The sequence below is a fragment of the Brachionichthys hirsutus genome, chromosome 2 (genome assembly GCF_040956055.1).
Source record: "Brachionichthys hirsutus isolate HB-005 chromosome 2, CSIRO-AGI_Bhir_v1, whole genome shotgun sequence".
NCBI classification, from domain to species: domain Eukaryota; kingdom Metazoa; phylum Chordata; class Actinopteri; order Lophiiformes; family Brachionichthyidae; genus Brachionichthys; species Brachionichthys hirsutus.
Window position 1 is genome coordinate 4,272,904 of NC_090898.1, and position 15,200 is coordinate 4,288,103.

General features: G+C 44.0%; 1 protein-coding gene across 1 annotated transcript; it reads left to right on the top strand.

Moving 5' to 3' along the window:
* Positions 1 to 1,081: 1,081 nt before the first annotated feature.
* Positions 1,082 to 10,124, top strand: arhgef19 (Rho guanine nucleotide exchange factor (GEF) 19). Its single transcript, XM_068747069.1, has 15 exons — positions 1,082 to 4,242; positions 4,358 to 4,846; positions 5,642 to 5,777; positions 5,867 to 5,946; positions 6,040 to 6,296; positions 6,391 to 6,551; positions 6,633 to 6,785; positions 7,042 to 7,171; positions 7,349 to 7,423; positions 7,530 to 7,619; positions 7,718 to 7,881; positions 9,281 to 9,439; positions 9,537 to 9,616; positions 9,702 to 9,806; positions 9,970 to 10,124. Exons 1-15 carry the CDS (start codon positions 3,549 to 3,551, stop codon positions 10,122 to 10,124), a joined length of 2,928 nt encoding a protein of 975 aa, XP_068603170.1. The 5' UTR covers positions 1,082 to 3,548.
* Positions 10,125 to 15,200: the final 5,076 nt, after the last annotated feature.

Here is a 15,200-nt window from a genome sequence, read left to right on the forward strand (position 1 = left end):
CGAGCTAGTCGCACCACACCGCCAGGACACTCCAGTCTGACCAAACACAATCCGCTTTACACAAGTGTGAGGAAGAGAATCACATTATTAGCAATGATGTAGGGAGATGTGCTCACTAAGCATGTGAAGGAATTTTAGGGATTGCTCATTCGATGGACTACTTCAGCGGCTTATGTTGGCAGACTGTAAAAATACTTACACATGTCGTCATCATGCAAGGAAGGGGCGTAAAATTAATGTTTGCTCCTGGGTGTCATGGTTACATCACAGGCAAAGGATGGCACCTTTTCCACTGGTAAAAAAGAAAAAAGGGTAGTCTGGGGGTGTTAGTGTGAAAGGGGGGGTATTACAATCGCATTGACATTTGAAAAATAAACAGTGCTGAAACATACTTCCACATCATGAACTTCATGAATATAGTGACTCCATATGTTTTGGCATCCTCATCTCCCCTCGGGCAATCAGACTAACTTTAATTGCAACATTACACAGCTGACTGTGACTTTAAAAGCTTTAGGGGCCGAGTCAGCGCTGGAATTGTGATCATACTCATGCACTCATTTAAATGACTTAACCCTGAGATCCTCAAGATGAAAAATATGCTGCACGTTTCGGGGCTGGCATTAAAGTTATGCCAGAGTGATATTCATTAACAGCCGTATCCAGACACAGTGTCTTAGAGCCGCCTAGTCAAATTACTGTCAGTCCATAACAGTCATAAATAACACCCTACTATGACAAGGGAAATTACACATCTTTGCGATTGAAATTTTAATAGCATGAAATAATTGTATCAGCATGAGGAATGTGAGTTGATGTAATTCAATGCTTTCATCTTTTAACAAATGTGGTAGATGCGGTTTATTGTCAGCTTTGACATCTTTGAAGCTTCAATAAGCAGATAGGTAATTTCTCTACAGTATGCTGATTCGGCAACTCCACTGTGGGGGGGGGGGTCATGTGACTACTAAGTCATGAGGGTGGTGTGTTAAGGTGAAAGAAGATCATAGAAATTGAAATACAGGTTTTCCAGACAAAACGATAATTCACTTTTAATGGCATATATACTTACATGATGCTATAACCAGCAGTAATCCCACCCAGACACCAATAAGCTTGTGTCAGTGAGTGATAGCAGCTTGAAAGTGCTCATATGGCTCAGTGGCTGCACCATGAGTGGATCAGTGTGGGCAGTTCCCACACCCTCTCAGGTGTCCTGTGCTCAGGGCAGCCCAGCTTAGGCTCACAAATAAAGACTGCATTGTCTGCAACAGAGAACAGGTAACCGTTTGTGGTGTGTGTGTGTGTGTGTGTGTGTGTGTGTGTGTGAAGGACAGGTGTGGCTTTTCAGCAGCCTCATATACACGGCATAAAACACGCAGGAACAACTACGAGCTCCAGTCTCAAAATAAAAAAGCTGCATGTTTTAGGGAAAGCACTTACAGCTGTACTCACGTCAAGTACAGGTCTAAAAAAAATAAAAATACCGAACAACAATGCATTTGGTATAATAACACTATTTGTTCTAATTTCCGACTAATTTACACCGTGCAACTTATAAACAAAACCACGTCTCTTTATTATTTTTGGATGTACAGTTGAAGACAATACAGGGTTCAAGAGGATGCTTATCTTTCATTGAAGGAGTGACAGGTAACACAAGATCAGGAGAGTTGGGCAAAGCTCAAGGATCTCTGATCAAATCATGTCACAGGCCAACAGGTTCATTGGTGGGGTGGAGCATTGTAAGGTTAGAGTAAGAAGTTCACCACTCTGACTACTAACTACTGTACTTCCGGCTTGTCCCGTGAGTGGTCGCCACAGCAAACCGATGTTCTCCACTTCACCCTGTCCTTTGCATCGTCCTCCCCAACACCAGCCACTCTCATGTCCTCCCTCACTACGTCCATGTATCTTCTCCTGGGTTGTCCTCTAGCCCTGTTCCCTGGCAGTTCCATCCGCAGCATCCTTCTACCGATATTGTCCCTGTCTCTCCTCTGGAGACGTCCAAACCATCGACACCACTCTGAAAACATCTCAAATGTAAAGATGTCTGTGTACAGTCTGTGTAAATGCGTGTTTTTGAAGACATTGATGAAAACTATTAAATATAAGTTAACATTCACGCTTTCTGACCTCTTATGTGTTCCATAGGGTTCAATATACTGTCTATAGTTCAGTAAAAAGAAAAGTTGCAAGCAGATATTTGTTTAAAATTGATATAAAATGAAAAGTCGAATCAATCAAGTGTCGCAACACAAAACAAAAAAGTACTTGGACGAGTGCTGAGACCAAAAGAATAATGTATTTATGTATTTATTTATTTTACTTTTGCTTATTATCAGTAAACATTCAAGGAATAAATCTTCATTTCAATAAAAATTAAAACTAATTTCATCACCAGCTGCTGCTGCTGAAAGTTGTTATTGAGACTGCTATGCAGCAAAACAAGCACCGTAGGCGAGCTAAATGCTAATCATCTTACTGATTCACCAAAACACGAAGATTCACGACGTGACTTGAAAGCTGCTTGACCAGAGTCATTCATTTAGACTGTGTAATTGTAGGAGCACTGCTATGGGAAAATGACAACATAAAAAATGGAAAACCTATTTTCTGCATACCTACGAGCTGACTAGTTTCTTTAACCTGGTGATTAAGTCAGATTTTTAGGATTACCTGTTCAGGAAACAGAAAGAAGAGCCAGAGCGCCACAAGTGTGTTTTAATGGCCTCGCTGTCAGGAGGCTGAGTGTATATGACCCTCTGTTGGGCCAAAACAGATGCTGTGTGAACATTTCAATCAGTAAAACTGACAGGTCGGGAAGTGATAGATGAATACAGATCTCAGGTTAAGGGTGAGAGTGCTGAGGATGTACTCTCTTCCTCTGTCTGTCTGTAGTGTCATCCTGTCTGGAGTGTGTGTGTGTGTGTGTGTGGAGATGTTAAGTACAGGGGTGAACGCTGTGTTGAGGAAGGTCTTTAATTAGAGCAGGAAGACATGGCTCAGGAGACACACTGCCAGACTTAAGTGTGTGTTGCAGTGTGTCCACGCAGGGACATCATGTGTCCTTCTATTTGAAGGCTATGTTTGACTGCATGCATCAAAGGTTTCAGCGTCCGTCTTGCTAACTCGACAAGGATCTGCTCACTATGTGAAAGGAAAACACCCCAAATTAGGCTGAATAAGAAACTATTGTTGATCGTTTCTTTTTCCAACTCCAACAAAACTTCTTTCTGTGAGGCAACAGCACTACCCACTGCACAACTGTGCTGCCCCCATTAATGTATTATTTAATATTATTTGTATCATTTTGTGATGTAAGAGGAAGATGTTTGATTTTATTTTCAAGTAAAAAGGAGGGCACATCTGAAATATGTGACCAATGCTGTTCAAAGTGTCTCTTCCACATTCCTTTGTGTGGCCCTGCAGCCTTATGACTAAGCGGGCTATGGCTATCAGGGCCCTGACTGTAGGCACCAGTGACTTTCAGAAAACATTAAGTGTTTTTTTCCCCTCTTTTGCAGCTCCGATGTGTTCATTCAGCCATGCTCCCAGGGTGTGGATTCTCACCTTTTCCTGATTTCCAACCTCACCTTTACGTATTTCACTGCCGAAGAGACAGTCCCAGCATGTGGATTTCTGGCTCCGGAGAGTCTCCGGGTCTGAGCGAGGCCCAGGAGGACAGACCTCTCCTCCACCCGGGCCACCACAAGTACGTTGCTGTAAGCCGGCATGAGGAAACGTTGGCTTTCATTGAGCTACAAGCACCAGTGACTCCTAAACTTAACTGTCTTGGCTGCCAGAGTGCAACCATTAGCCCAGACACACAGTGCACCACACGTCCTCTGGACCGGAATACTTTCAGACACACACTGAATGAACTGAATGGCATGCAGAACGGCCGCCAAAGGATGCACAATGAGGATGAAACAACTTTGAATCTGAACTCTCATTCATCTTCAAGATGCGCTGAGCTTGAATGTCATAATTGCTTCAGGACTTGTTTGCAGGAAGAGTCTGATAATCCTTGTGCCGTCACAACAGTATGCCGTCCCCTCCATGCAGCTGTCTGTCTTCCTCTGTCGCACCCCCTGTCCTCTGTATACAGAAATAAAGACTCTTGGGAATCGCAGATACCTTGCTCCCCATCCTCACCTGAAGGTCCCGAATTTCAAATCCCAGATTCGTGCCATCCGCAGAGGAGGACATCGCAGGGTTCATTGAGAGAGAAGTCCATCAGTGAGTCCCGCAGTTATATGAATTCACGATGGACAGGACTGACATAACACATAAAGCTTCTAAAAACGGAAACCACCAGTCATTTAATCTAATTAAGCTGTTGTCTTGTTTCCAGGAAGAAAAATGCAGGTTTATTCCCCGGACAGCCTGAGTGATGAATCGCCCAGCAGCCCAATGGATGCAGAATACATCTTCCCAGGACCTTTTGCATGTTTCCTGGAGGAGGACCTAAATGTATTATCTTCCCTGGAGGGCATTTCGGATCCTTTGTCCACAGATGATGTCAGAGATCTCCCAAACCTCGGTCGTGATGATAGTTTTAACACAACTTCAGAACCCCTACAGATAATGGAGGACTTGCCGACAGGGGTCGGGGAAGACAGTAGTAGTGTAGAGGCATCAAGTGCCACAGGGGGGAGCTTCTTGTCCCGTGTCCGTCAAGGGGATCAGGAGCGGCGGCGCTTCTCCGCTTCAGAGCTGATATCTCGACTGCAGTTGTCTCAAAGGAAGAGCTCCTTCACCCTGAAGCTGGGGAAGTCACTCTCTGCCAGGGTTGTCTCCCGGGACAGACCGAGCTCCAACAGCCTCAGCCTCAACCTGGACTGTGAGTAGACAACAGAACAAAGATCACTGTAAAGTTTAGAGACACAGCCGAGAAGGGGTGGGGGTGGGGTACTTTATTCTTTCGAAAGTTCCACCTGATAGACCACTGGTTGAACCTTATACCACATAAATGCCAGATTATGTCATATCCCAATGCCCCATTTTCCAATGTTCTGCATATCTATACATGTGGCACTCAACGACAATGAAAATGCTACACACACACAAAATGCATTTGTGGTAAAGACTCTAATTTATTCAGTTATTCCTTTTAAGGTACAATCATTAGGATTAGTGGCTAGGATGTGAAGTATAAATGAAATATATTATTGATATCTAGACAGTTATCAGAAGTCACAGATCTCATTGATCCTAAATGGAAAAGGTCCCATGACATGACTATGAAATTACAACGGTATCATTATTAGTTTAAGTTATTCAAGGAAGCGTTTGCCATTGGTGGATCTCTCCAGGATCTATCTCAGTAACCGTTTAAGATCCAGTGTGCCACAGCTTAGTTTCAGCAACAATGTGTTCTCGGTAAAATGTTTGTATAGTTAATACTCGTAATTTCGCAATTAGACATTTTAAAACTCTGGATCGCAAAGGCTGGAATATCACTTGTTTGCTTGTATTTTTTGCTCGAGATCCTTTTTCCTTTTCATATTATAGCACTAACTGTGTAGCCAAATTTTTGCATGTTATTTCCTTGCTCCATACTTTTACAGGAAAATGTTGCCTCTGAATCATTGCCTCTTCCCTCACATTTGCACCATCTGCCTTTTGTCCTCTTTAGATAAATTCAACTGTAAGCACCGCAGCTCAATAGGTTCTAGTGATAGCGCCCCCCACAGTCCTGTAGGACCTGCAACCGTGCCGCCATCCAGCACTGACAATGGCATGCCTTTGCATCGGCGGAGTACAAAATCTGCGTAAATACCTAAGTAACACAATATATTGGCAAAGAAAATGCAAAGATTAAAACACATTTATTGATGCCAGTTTGCCTTTTTTTCCTCAGAATGCGAAAGAAATCCATGGAGGAGGATGTACTTCCAACTGTTGCCATTTCAAATCGCTTATCATGGTTTCTGCCCAGCTGTGAGTTATTGGTCGACTTGTTTAGCCTAATTAAAGTGACACATCACTCAAATTTGAACTTCTTTTTTCCCCACTTTCTACATTTTCTCCCAGCCATTTTGTACCAGGAATACAGCGACGTTGCCATCAACAGAGAAATCCAGAGGCAGCAGGGGAAGGAGCCAGGTACAGAGGAGGAAGGGCTCCGGGACGAGGGTTCAGCTGGCTCCCCATCGCCTTCCAATTTATCTCCATCCAGCTCCTTTCGCTCATCACGGGGTTCTGCTTTTGCACTGTGGCAGGACATCCCCGATGTTCGGACCAGTGGCCAGCTCGACAACTTCAGCAATGAGGAAAGAAAATTACAAGAGGTGAGTAAGAGCTATTTGGTTTTGAAACGCCAGTTGTCTTCTTCTTCGTGGGTTTTATTAAGCTCGCTGACATTCTGTGATTTCCTGGACTCAGGCTAAGTTTGAGCTGGTGACATCTGAGGCATCGTACATCCGTAGTTTGACAATCGCTGTGGACCACTTCATGCTGTCGCAGGATCTGTCAGAGTGTCTCGGAGCTCAGGACAGGCAGTGGCTGTTCTCCAAGCTGCCTGACGTCAAAGATGTCAGTGAGAGGTGAAGTAATGCTACTCAAAATGTTACTCTCAGCTCTTTGTTTTAAGATCTTGCAGTTATGAATGTATTCTGTGATTACAGGTTTCTTCAGGACCTGGAGCACAGATTGGAAGAGGACATTCTGCGTTTCAACGTTTGCGACATCGTCCTTAAACATTGTCCGGCCCTGCGGCGGGTTTATCTACCTTATGTAACCAACCAGGCTTACCAGGAGCAGACGTACCAACGATTGTTGTGAGTGGCTTCCTCCAATCTCGCATAATAAATCATCTGCTGGAGCTCTGAGCTCATAACAACATGTACAGTATACGATGCACCAAGTCCAATCATTTCATGCCGGATGTCCATAAGCTCCTCGAAGGCTGTCCAGGGGTTATTTGACATCTTGCATGACTTCACTTCCACATCTAGAAAATGCTTAAAATGTTTCTCAGGCATGTTGGAATTTACAGTCACTAAAGCGTTGCTTTAAATTTGCTTGTCCTGTCAGGCACGAGAACGCTCGCTTCCCTGTCATCCTGGTGCGTCTAGAGGAGGACCCTGTCTGCCAAAGACTTCCTCTGACCTCGTTCCTAATCCTCCCATTTCAGAGGATCACACGGCTCAAAATGCTGGTGGCGGTGCGTGATTAAGCAGAAGTACAGAATTCATGTTCATACTTGAAATCCATTTACATGTGACTGGAAATGGGGTAATATTTGGACCAGCTTGACCACCTTAGCCATTTGCCAATTTTCCCCTCCCCCCTATTAAAAGTATTGTTCACACTTTGACATTGAAATGTCTTCATTTTTCAGAATATTTTAAAGAGGACGACTCCAGGCTCCCGAGATGAGGACACTGCCACGAAGGCTTTCAATGAGCTCAAAAAGGTGCTGATTATAATCCCTAATGTTCAGTTGGATCAGTACCAGTATTGCCACGAGTGAGGTCTCACAGTAACTGATAACCAATAACCAGGAACGAATGTCTTCTCAGATCATCACAGAATGTAATTCCAGTGTACAATCGATGAAGAGGATGGAGGAACTTATTCACCTGAACAAGAAAATCCACTTTGAAGGAAAGGTGATGGAAGTTCATGTGGTCTTTAATGGTGATCGCTCTGTGTTCGCTTTTTTTGTGATTCATTTTCCGTAACATACTTCCTGTTTTTTTTTTTTTAGATCTTTCCGCTGATCTCCCAATCTCGCTGGCTGGTGAAACATGGTGAGCTCCTTGAAGTGGATACTCAGATGATGAGTATTTCTGGATCAAAACTCAAGTTACCCACCAAGCCTGTGTACCTCCACCTGTTCAATGACTGCCTCCTGCTATCCAGGAGGAAGGAGTACCGGTAAGTGAGAGCTGCACCGCTTAGAAGATGCGTGATGTGCATGACAGATCAATCCGAAAGTGTAAGGTGAACGATCCAAAAACAATCATCACACAAAAATTTGGACCTTTCAACTGCACATTATTCCATGGTAGGGATTATTTATTCATATTCCGAGTTGTATAATTCTGCCCATAAACTTCAAACATGTAGCAATGTTTTTTTTTAGACAGTGACGACAGTGAACTTTCTCCATTTATAGATACCTTTTCTAACCGTGGACTGCTGAACATCACGACTTTTAGAGATACTTTCATAACCTTTTCAATGCAATTCAACAGTTACTAATTTAAGGTCTTCTGAGAGCTCTTGTGAGCAAGGCATAGTACGCAACAGGCAATGCTTCCTGAAAAAAGGCAATTCTAAACTGGTGCATGCTTTCTATTGGCCAGGGCAACTTCAAGCCACACCTCCAATCTCACACCTGACTCTGCTTAGCTGTTGGAGAACCCTTCGGCCACTTTTTATGACCGATTAATGCAGAAATGTAAGACATTTGAAAGGGTTCACATAGTTTTTCTTCCCACTGATTTAGAAAGAAAGAAAGAAAGAAAGCTTTATTTTATCATTGTTACACTGCAAGCAACAACAATGAAATTTAATTTACACCCTAGTACAACGGGCCCCGTCAAACAACTACACACATGCAGGGGCCCTAGCATGCGGAGAGGGAATAGGGTGAAGGCGCCACCATGATCGGCACACCCGATCATGGTGGCCTATGAACCCTCATTGAAAATGGCAATAAACTACTTCTGATTCTTCTTCTGCTCATTGGTAGCAGAATTGCAGTGGCTCTTCTTGAAACTATTACTATTACTTCTTAGTAATATCCTAAACCTCTCTAAAGCCACACATCCGCATTGCTGCAGTTGCTCCTGTGCCAGCAGCTCCAAGTCTTATGAGCATTGCCAGTCTTCATAAACTCAAAGGGCCACAGTTTAAGACCAGGTTAAACACTTGTGCGTAATAATTGTAATGCAATAATGTAATAATTATATGGTATCAGCACTATCCCCAGGGTGGGACTGTTGTTCAGATGGGTGTATTGAAACCAGCAATGTATAGGACATTTATAACATTTATAACTTTGCTGCCTCCCAGTGGTGGTCTCGATCCATCCAGACAACTACACACTTCAACTACCTCACATCCGTTAACCTATTTTATTATTTCCCTAAAGCCAAGAAACTCCTTTTGAGATAGAAGATCTCTTCCTCCAGAGAGACCTGCTCACTCTGACACTAAGATTAAAAGCCATCAGAACCTCATATCGCTTTAAAGACGAACAAGATAGCAATTAATGTGATGCGATATAGACATTTATGCATTTTTTTTAATTTTTTTATTGCAGTATGTGGAAGTTCATGGTGTTTGTGCATGCAAAGATAGGCGAGCTGAAAGTGAAGGATCTCAGTCAGAAACTGCGCGGAATCTCAGGCTTCATCTTCCACCTGCAGCTGTGTGAAGGCCAGCAGCTCAAGCACCAGATTCTGCTCAAATCACACACAGAGTGAGTAACAACACCTGCTCAGCAACATACAGGTGGAATATAAACTAGATCATCTCACAGAGGAAGCGCTCACGACCTCGTTCCTGTGTTTGCAAAGGAGCGGGAAGCAGCGATGGATCACAGCCATGTTTCCATCAGATCCACTTGAAGACATTGAGCAAGCCAGCGAAAATGTTGGTCAGTGCAGGAGCTGTAGGAGCATTTTAAGCTTTGTAAATCTTTCAATCTACTGATTTATCTTTTTTTTGTCATTAACTCTCAGATATATCCCAGGTTCAGTGCATCAAGGGCTATCAGGCCCAGGAACACGATGAGCTAACACTGGAGAAGGCCGACATTCTTCATGCTAAGACAAAGACAAGTGATGGTAAGACTCTCTAAGACACAGTAAAACTGCATCCAAATGAATTTGTGGACCTGGAATGATTTTAGAAGGTTTGTGTTGCTCAATGGCTGCTGAAGCTATATAAACACTCAAATGGAAATGTGTGGCATATTATTTGACATCTGGAGGCTTTGTCTTTCACCAGGCTGGGTTGAAGGCATCAGGCTGTCTGATGGGGAACGGGGCTGGTTCCCCAAAATCTATGTGGAGGAAATCACAAGTCGCAGTGCAAGACTCCGCAACCTCAGAGAAAATATCCACATCAAATGTGTCACACGCAAGCTGGAGGGGGAAGATTAACATTTTTATGGCAATTTGTTGTTTTTCAAAGGTACAACGCTGTGGCAATTTCTTTCTTTTTTTTGCATTGAGCCAACATGTTTTGCTGGTCTTTGTGTGTACAGCACTTTGTGTGCCAATCATCTAATGTTCTTTTCAGTTCAAAATAAAAGTTGGACGTTCACATTCAGACACTTTTTACCACACACTTCATTTCTTTTCTTTCCAAGAGAAATGACTTCATGCTGTGACGGCCTTGAGTCCGTCATTGTTTGTTTGTCTTTTACAGGTGAACTGATGGGCTAACTGGAATCACCAGGGCCTGGTGCTCCAGCCAGCTGATAAATCCGCGCTCCTCCTTTAGTCCAGCTGAGACTCTACATGACATGTAGAGTTGGCATGACCAGAGGAGCAGCGTGACTCACAGCAAAGCGGCTGCTTCGGTGCATTTTACTATTTCTGAACCAACGCAGCCTGCAGAGCTTTAATAGACTGGCAGTGGTTTGTTGGACACAATAACACTGAAGCAAACCTTGGAATCATGGAACATTTATTTATTCATTATGTTGACATGCAAGCTGTGAAATTCGTGAAATGATTATAATGACAGCTCAACGTATGGGACATTCACTTATTCAGGCTACGAAGAGTTGCGTCTTTCCAATAAATGCCCTACACGTTCGAAAAAGTGTTGGGCGATGCCCGGACCCTTTTAGACAGGCTGAAAGAGCACGACATGGCCGCCGAGGGGCTGATAGAACAGTCCGGGGCGTTCAGCCACAGAGTGCAAAGCATGAGCGAGGTGGGGGATGCCCTTCCAGACCAGGTAAGTTCAAACAACCCAAACGTGATGACGCAGACACGCACACAGCCGCTTCAGGGCCGCTTCAGTGCGGCTTCAGTGCGTTCACACAGGACGGGTGCAGCGGCTCTTGTTTGAGCCAAAAGGACTTCCACCCCTGCGCCCTCTAATTGGCAATCTCATAATTGCTTGGAACGTTTCTGGTCCCTTCCTTGAATGCTATTGGACACGTGAGCTGTCAGTCAAAACCCTCAACCCGACGCGTCATTTTCTTCCATCACGAAGTTTGTGTGAGAGGGCAGATGTTTGGCCCCAAATATCTAAAGACACGTAGCTGTTATAGTTATTCAGCCTGTTCTGTTTTGTGTGTATCAATAATAAGTTGTGTTAACTGTTCATCTTTACTGTTGAAAGGTCCATTCTCTCCTGATTTGACGTGGCTGTGCTGCAGCAGAACACAATGCAGTTCAAGCACTGTAAAAAAAAACATGCAAAATTGCATTTAAAAAATCCGCGAAACAGCGAGGACGCGAAAGATGAACCGCGTTATAGCGAGGGACTACTGTATATATTTTTTATCCAGACGGGTATCTGGATTGCTCTCAACATTTAATGGGATCTCAGATAGACTCAAATCCATCTTCAGATTTCTTTTCATCAAGATCCATCCGGTAGGTTTTGCCGTAATGCTGCTGACAAACAAACGTAAAAAGCACAACCACCTTGGCAGAGGCATTAAATTGCTACTCGGGGTTTGTTTGTTTTTCCTCTCAGATTGAGAATAAGGAGTTGCGAGACCTCCTGGACATCAGCAAGGACTCTGTGAAGACGAGAGAAGAAGGCAACCAGCCAGCAACAGCGGCAGTTGCATTACAAGAACAGCTCCCTCCACCAGGGTTCGCTGAGTGATCACGGCGGCATACAAGTCAACGTGTCTGCCAACAGGGTCTCCAGGACCAGGAGGCGGGGTTGATGGTTTCTTTATGATCCCGGTAATAGAGTCAAGCCGCCGCATGTCTTTCGTAGTGAATGCCATTCAATGGAGCATTTACCTGCTTGTACATTTGGGTGGTTGCCATTGGTTTCTCCTGAGCAATGTATTTGACCACTGCAGTTGTTGTGCGGCCAATTCCACATAATCCATGATTGTTCATGACGTAGTGTTTTTTATCTGACAAGCGTTCAGTGTGGATTCATACACATGCATGTACAGGTAAGAAAAGCAAAGATGATTTATTTTGGGCCGTATACGCTATTAGTCTTTAAGAAGGCAGTTTCTACCTCCTCGGTGCCGCTTTGCACACATTCAATGTTTAAAATACTCTTAGTGCCGGCTTGAATTTCACTTCACGTACATTAAGAAGCCAAATTGTATTCTGCATGGTTTCAGAGCTTGTGTCCCAGTTTATGTCCCAGTTTATGTCCCAGCTTGTGTCCCAGTTTATGTCCCAGCTTGTGTCCCAGTTTATGTCCCAGCCCATGTTCCAGCTTTATTTAATGGGGAGAATTTCAAAAAAGGCCAATTTTGTAATGTGCTATGTTTTCAGAGGTTTTATGTTCTCATATCAGGAAACACTGTTAAGAAGTTGAACATGCTGTATTGACCTCATGGTAGTGTAACTGACTTAAACATATTTTCATCTATGAATTTTAATGTAAATAAATAAAATACATTTTCAATAATAGAATGCTAATGTAATGTTTTTACAGTGACAGATTAAATAAAATATGCTATTCAAATATGAGTAAATGAGGAATGTTTGGCCCACTCAGATGTTTACCGACGGATGGCGGCACCAATCCGTTTCAGGAAGGGAATTTGCGAATCCTACTATGGCGATGCCAGTGTCCCCCGCAGGTTGCCTTTGAATAATTGACTCATGTATACATAAGACCTTCCCGTTACCCCCCCGCCCAGGGAGACTGGACAGTCCTCTGACTGGTGACTCCATAGTTCTGGGGGATTTCAACGCCCTCGTGGGCAATGACAGTGAGACTTGGAGGTGGGTGATTGGGATGAACACTTCTATGCTAGCCACAGTTTGTCCATAAGGAACACCTTGTTCGAGCACAGGGATGTTCGTAAGTGCACGTGGCACCAGGACCCCCCTAGACCAGAGGTCGATTATGGATTTCGTTGTCATCGGACCCCCGACCTTCGGGTGACGAGGGGCAGAGCTGTCAACTGATCACTAAAATGTGTTTTAAGGGTCTGCTGGGAATGTCTAGCAGAGCCCACCTCCCAGATCCTGGTGGGGGGAGACTCGCATTCTTCATGTCCAACTATGTCCTCTAGCATCTTCTCAACCACAGACTGTCAGAAAAATGTGTTTCACGTTCCTAGGTATCTATCCTGGGCTTCATTGTTCCTGAGATACTGCACCCATTGCTTCCAGTGTGTGGCCCAATGGTGTGTGAGTGACGGTGTGAATCAATGGGTACTGGCTACAATGGACTCTAATATGATATGAATGCCACCACAGTGTGAATGTTCTCATTTATCAAAATCAACACACCATAACGATCAATAAACGGTGCTTTATTTAAACATCAGCACAACCACCTAGTTGTGTATCTATGTACAACTGTGCGTCTTTATTACACGGGTGATCTGCAGCCATATTAATTAACCACACACAACCACTGGTGGCTACAGTTTGAGTTTAGCCTCTGCTAATCCCCCAGTTTTAGAAGGAGCAGGGATTTGTCCCGCCCTGACTGTCTATTAAAGCCCTTCGTGGTGCAGACGCTGTCTAGCAGTAATCTGGTAAGCACATCAGTGCAGCATCGCTGACTCCCCACGTTCATAGTAAGTAAATATAGAAGCAAATTCATTCTTCCTCCTCGTTGTTTTGGAGGGAGCTCTGAGTGGAAATCACAAGTCTATATATAATATAATTATATATAATTTGTCGCTCTGGAGGAGTTTTCTTGATGGTTTAAATGATTAATAACTGAACCTTTCATAAATTTCTCTTCATCAGCATGTATTTCTAGAACTTGGTTTCATTTGCGCCACCAGATTTCCAAATCGTGACTCAGGAGGTGGCTTGTTTTTATTTTTAGCTATATTTGTGCAGTGCCAAAGAGCGAAGAAGTGGCTCGTTTTCCTTCACCGAATGTCACCACTTCCTCCTCTAGAGCTTCATGACACCAAAATCTCCAAATAACAAAAACTAAAAGGCGCACGCTAGAGCTGTGAGGTCAAATACAGCAAAGATGACCACAGTCACACTGAGGCTGAAGAACTGGTGGCGTTGCTCTAATTTCCTCTGTAATGTTTTTTTCTGTCATGAGTGAATTCCCTACCCCCAGACATTTCTAGTTCAGTTCTTCACTTTAAAACGTGCACATGAATTCATGTCTTACCCCAGATTGTCTCCAGAGAGCTCCAGGAGCTCTATCTCATCCGGGCCCACTTCGTCCACTCCAGTATGCCTCTGAGTCACGCTGCAGCATCCCATCATGGACCAGGGTCTGTCCCTCTCGGACTTGTCCTCAGCTTCTAGTCCTCACACTGAGCACCATCTGCCCAGACAATCATCCCCACGGACTGTCTGTGTGCCAAACTAAAACCACAGAGATAACAGAAAAACGGGGGCTGGTTGAGTTTAAAAGAGGATATCGTGTGCCGATGGGAGGGAGGGGGGGAGGGGGGGTTCTGCTAAGCTCTAGTTCCCCCTTTTTTACAAGCATGTGAAGATTTCCAACGGACTAAGAGAATAAAAGGCGCATAAGTGGAAAATAAAAACAGATAACATGGCAGGATGTTTTTGCGTAATCGCAGCACTCTAGTCGTTCCTTCCTTTTTTAGTAGAATGGAGCAGTTAGTTTCCCTTAACGCTCCAAACCCCCCACACCGTTGATCTGCTGATAAATCCACTCAAACATCACTTAAAAAAAGAAGCTTGCTGCTTGCTAGAATAAAAACTCCTGCTGATGCGAAGTCAAACGTCAGTTTTTTTTATTGAGAAGCCTGTGAGCGAAGCAACATGTTGGGAAAGATGGAACCAAATGCCCTCCCACGTTTACGTGCAGCCTGCTTGATGACGCAGGGGCCGGTGACGGTGAGGTAATTGTGAGTTGTGAGACGGAGACGCAAACAGCCTCAGACAAAACAACAAACCACAAGGACAGCGTTCCCGGTGAGAACGACAGAATTGTGGGCTGTCCACGGGGAAGGAAGGAGCTCTTCTAGTGTTTCCACGAAGCGATGAAAGATGACTCGTGAATGTTCCAGTTGTCAGAGCTGTTGCTTTGAGCTTTGATTGCAGCAAACGTATCCCGTTACGGGA

Bases quoted from the DNA above. Each gene is read 5' to 3' on its own strand.
- arhgef19 (XM_068747069.1), top strand. From the start codon at position 3,549: ATGCTCCCAGGGTGTGGATTCTCACCTTTTCCTGATTTCCAACCTCAC. The intron at 4,243-4,357 runs GTGAGTCCCGCA...TCTTGTTTCCAG, and splicing joins ATTGAGAGAGAAGTCCATCA to GAAGAAAAATGCAGGTTTAT. The intron at 7,882-9,280 runs GTACCGGTAAGT...TTTTTATTGCAG, and splicing joins CTGCTATCCAGGAGGAAGGA to TATGTGGAAGTTCATGGTGT.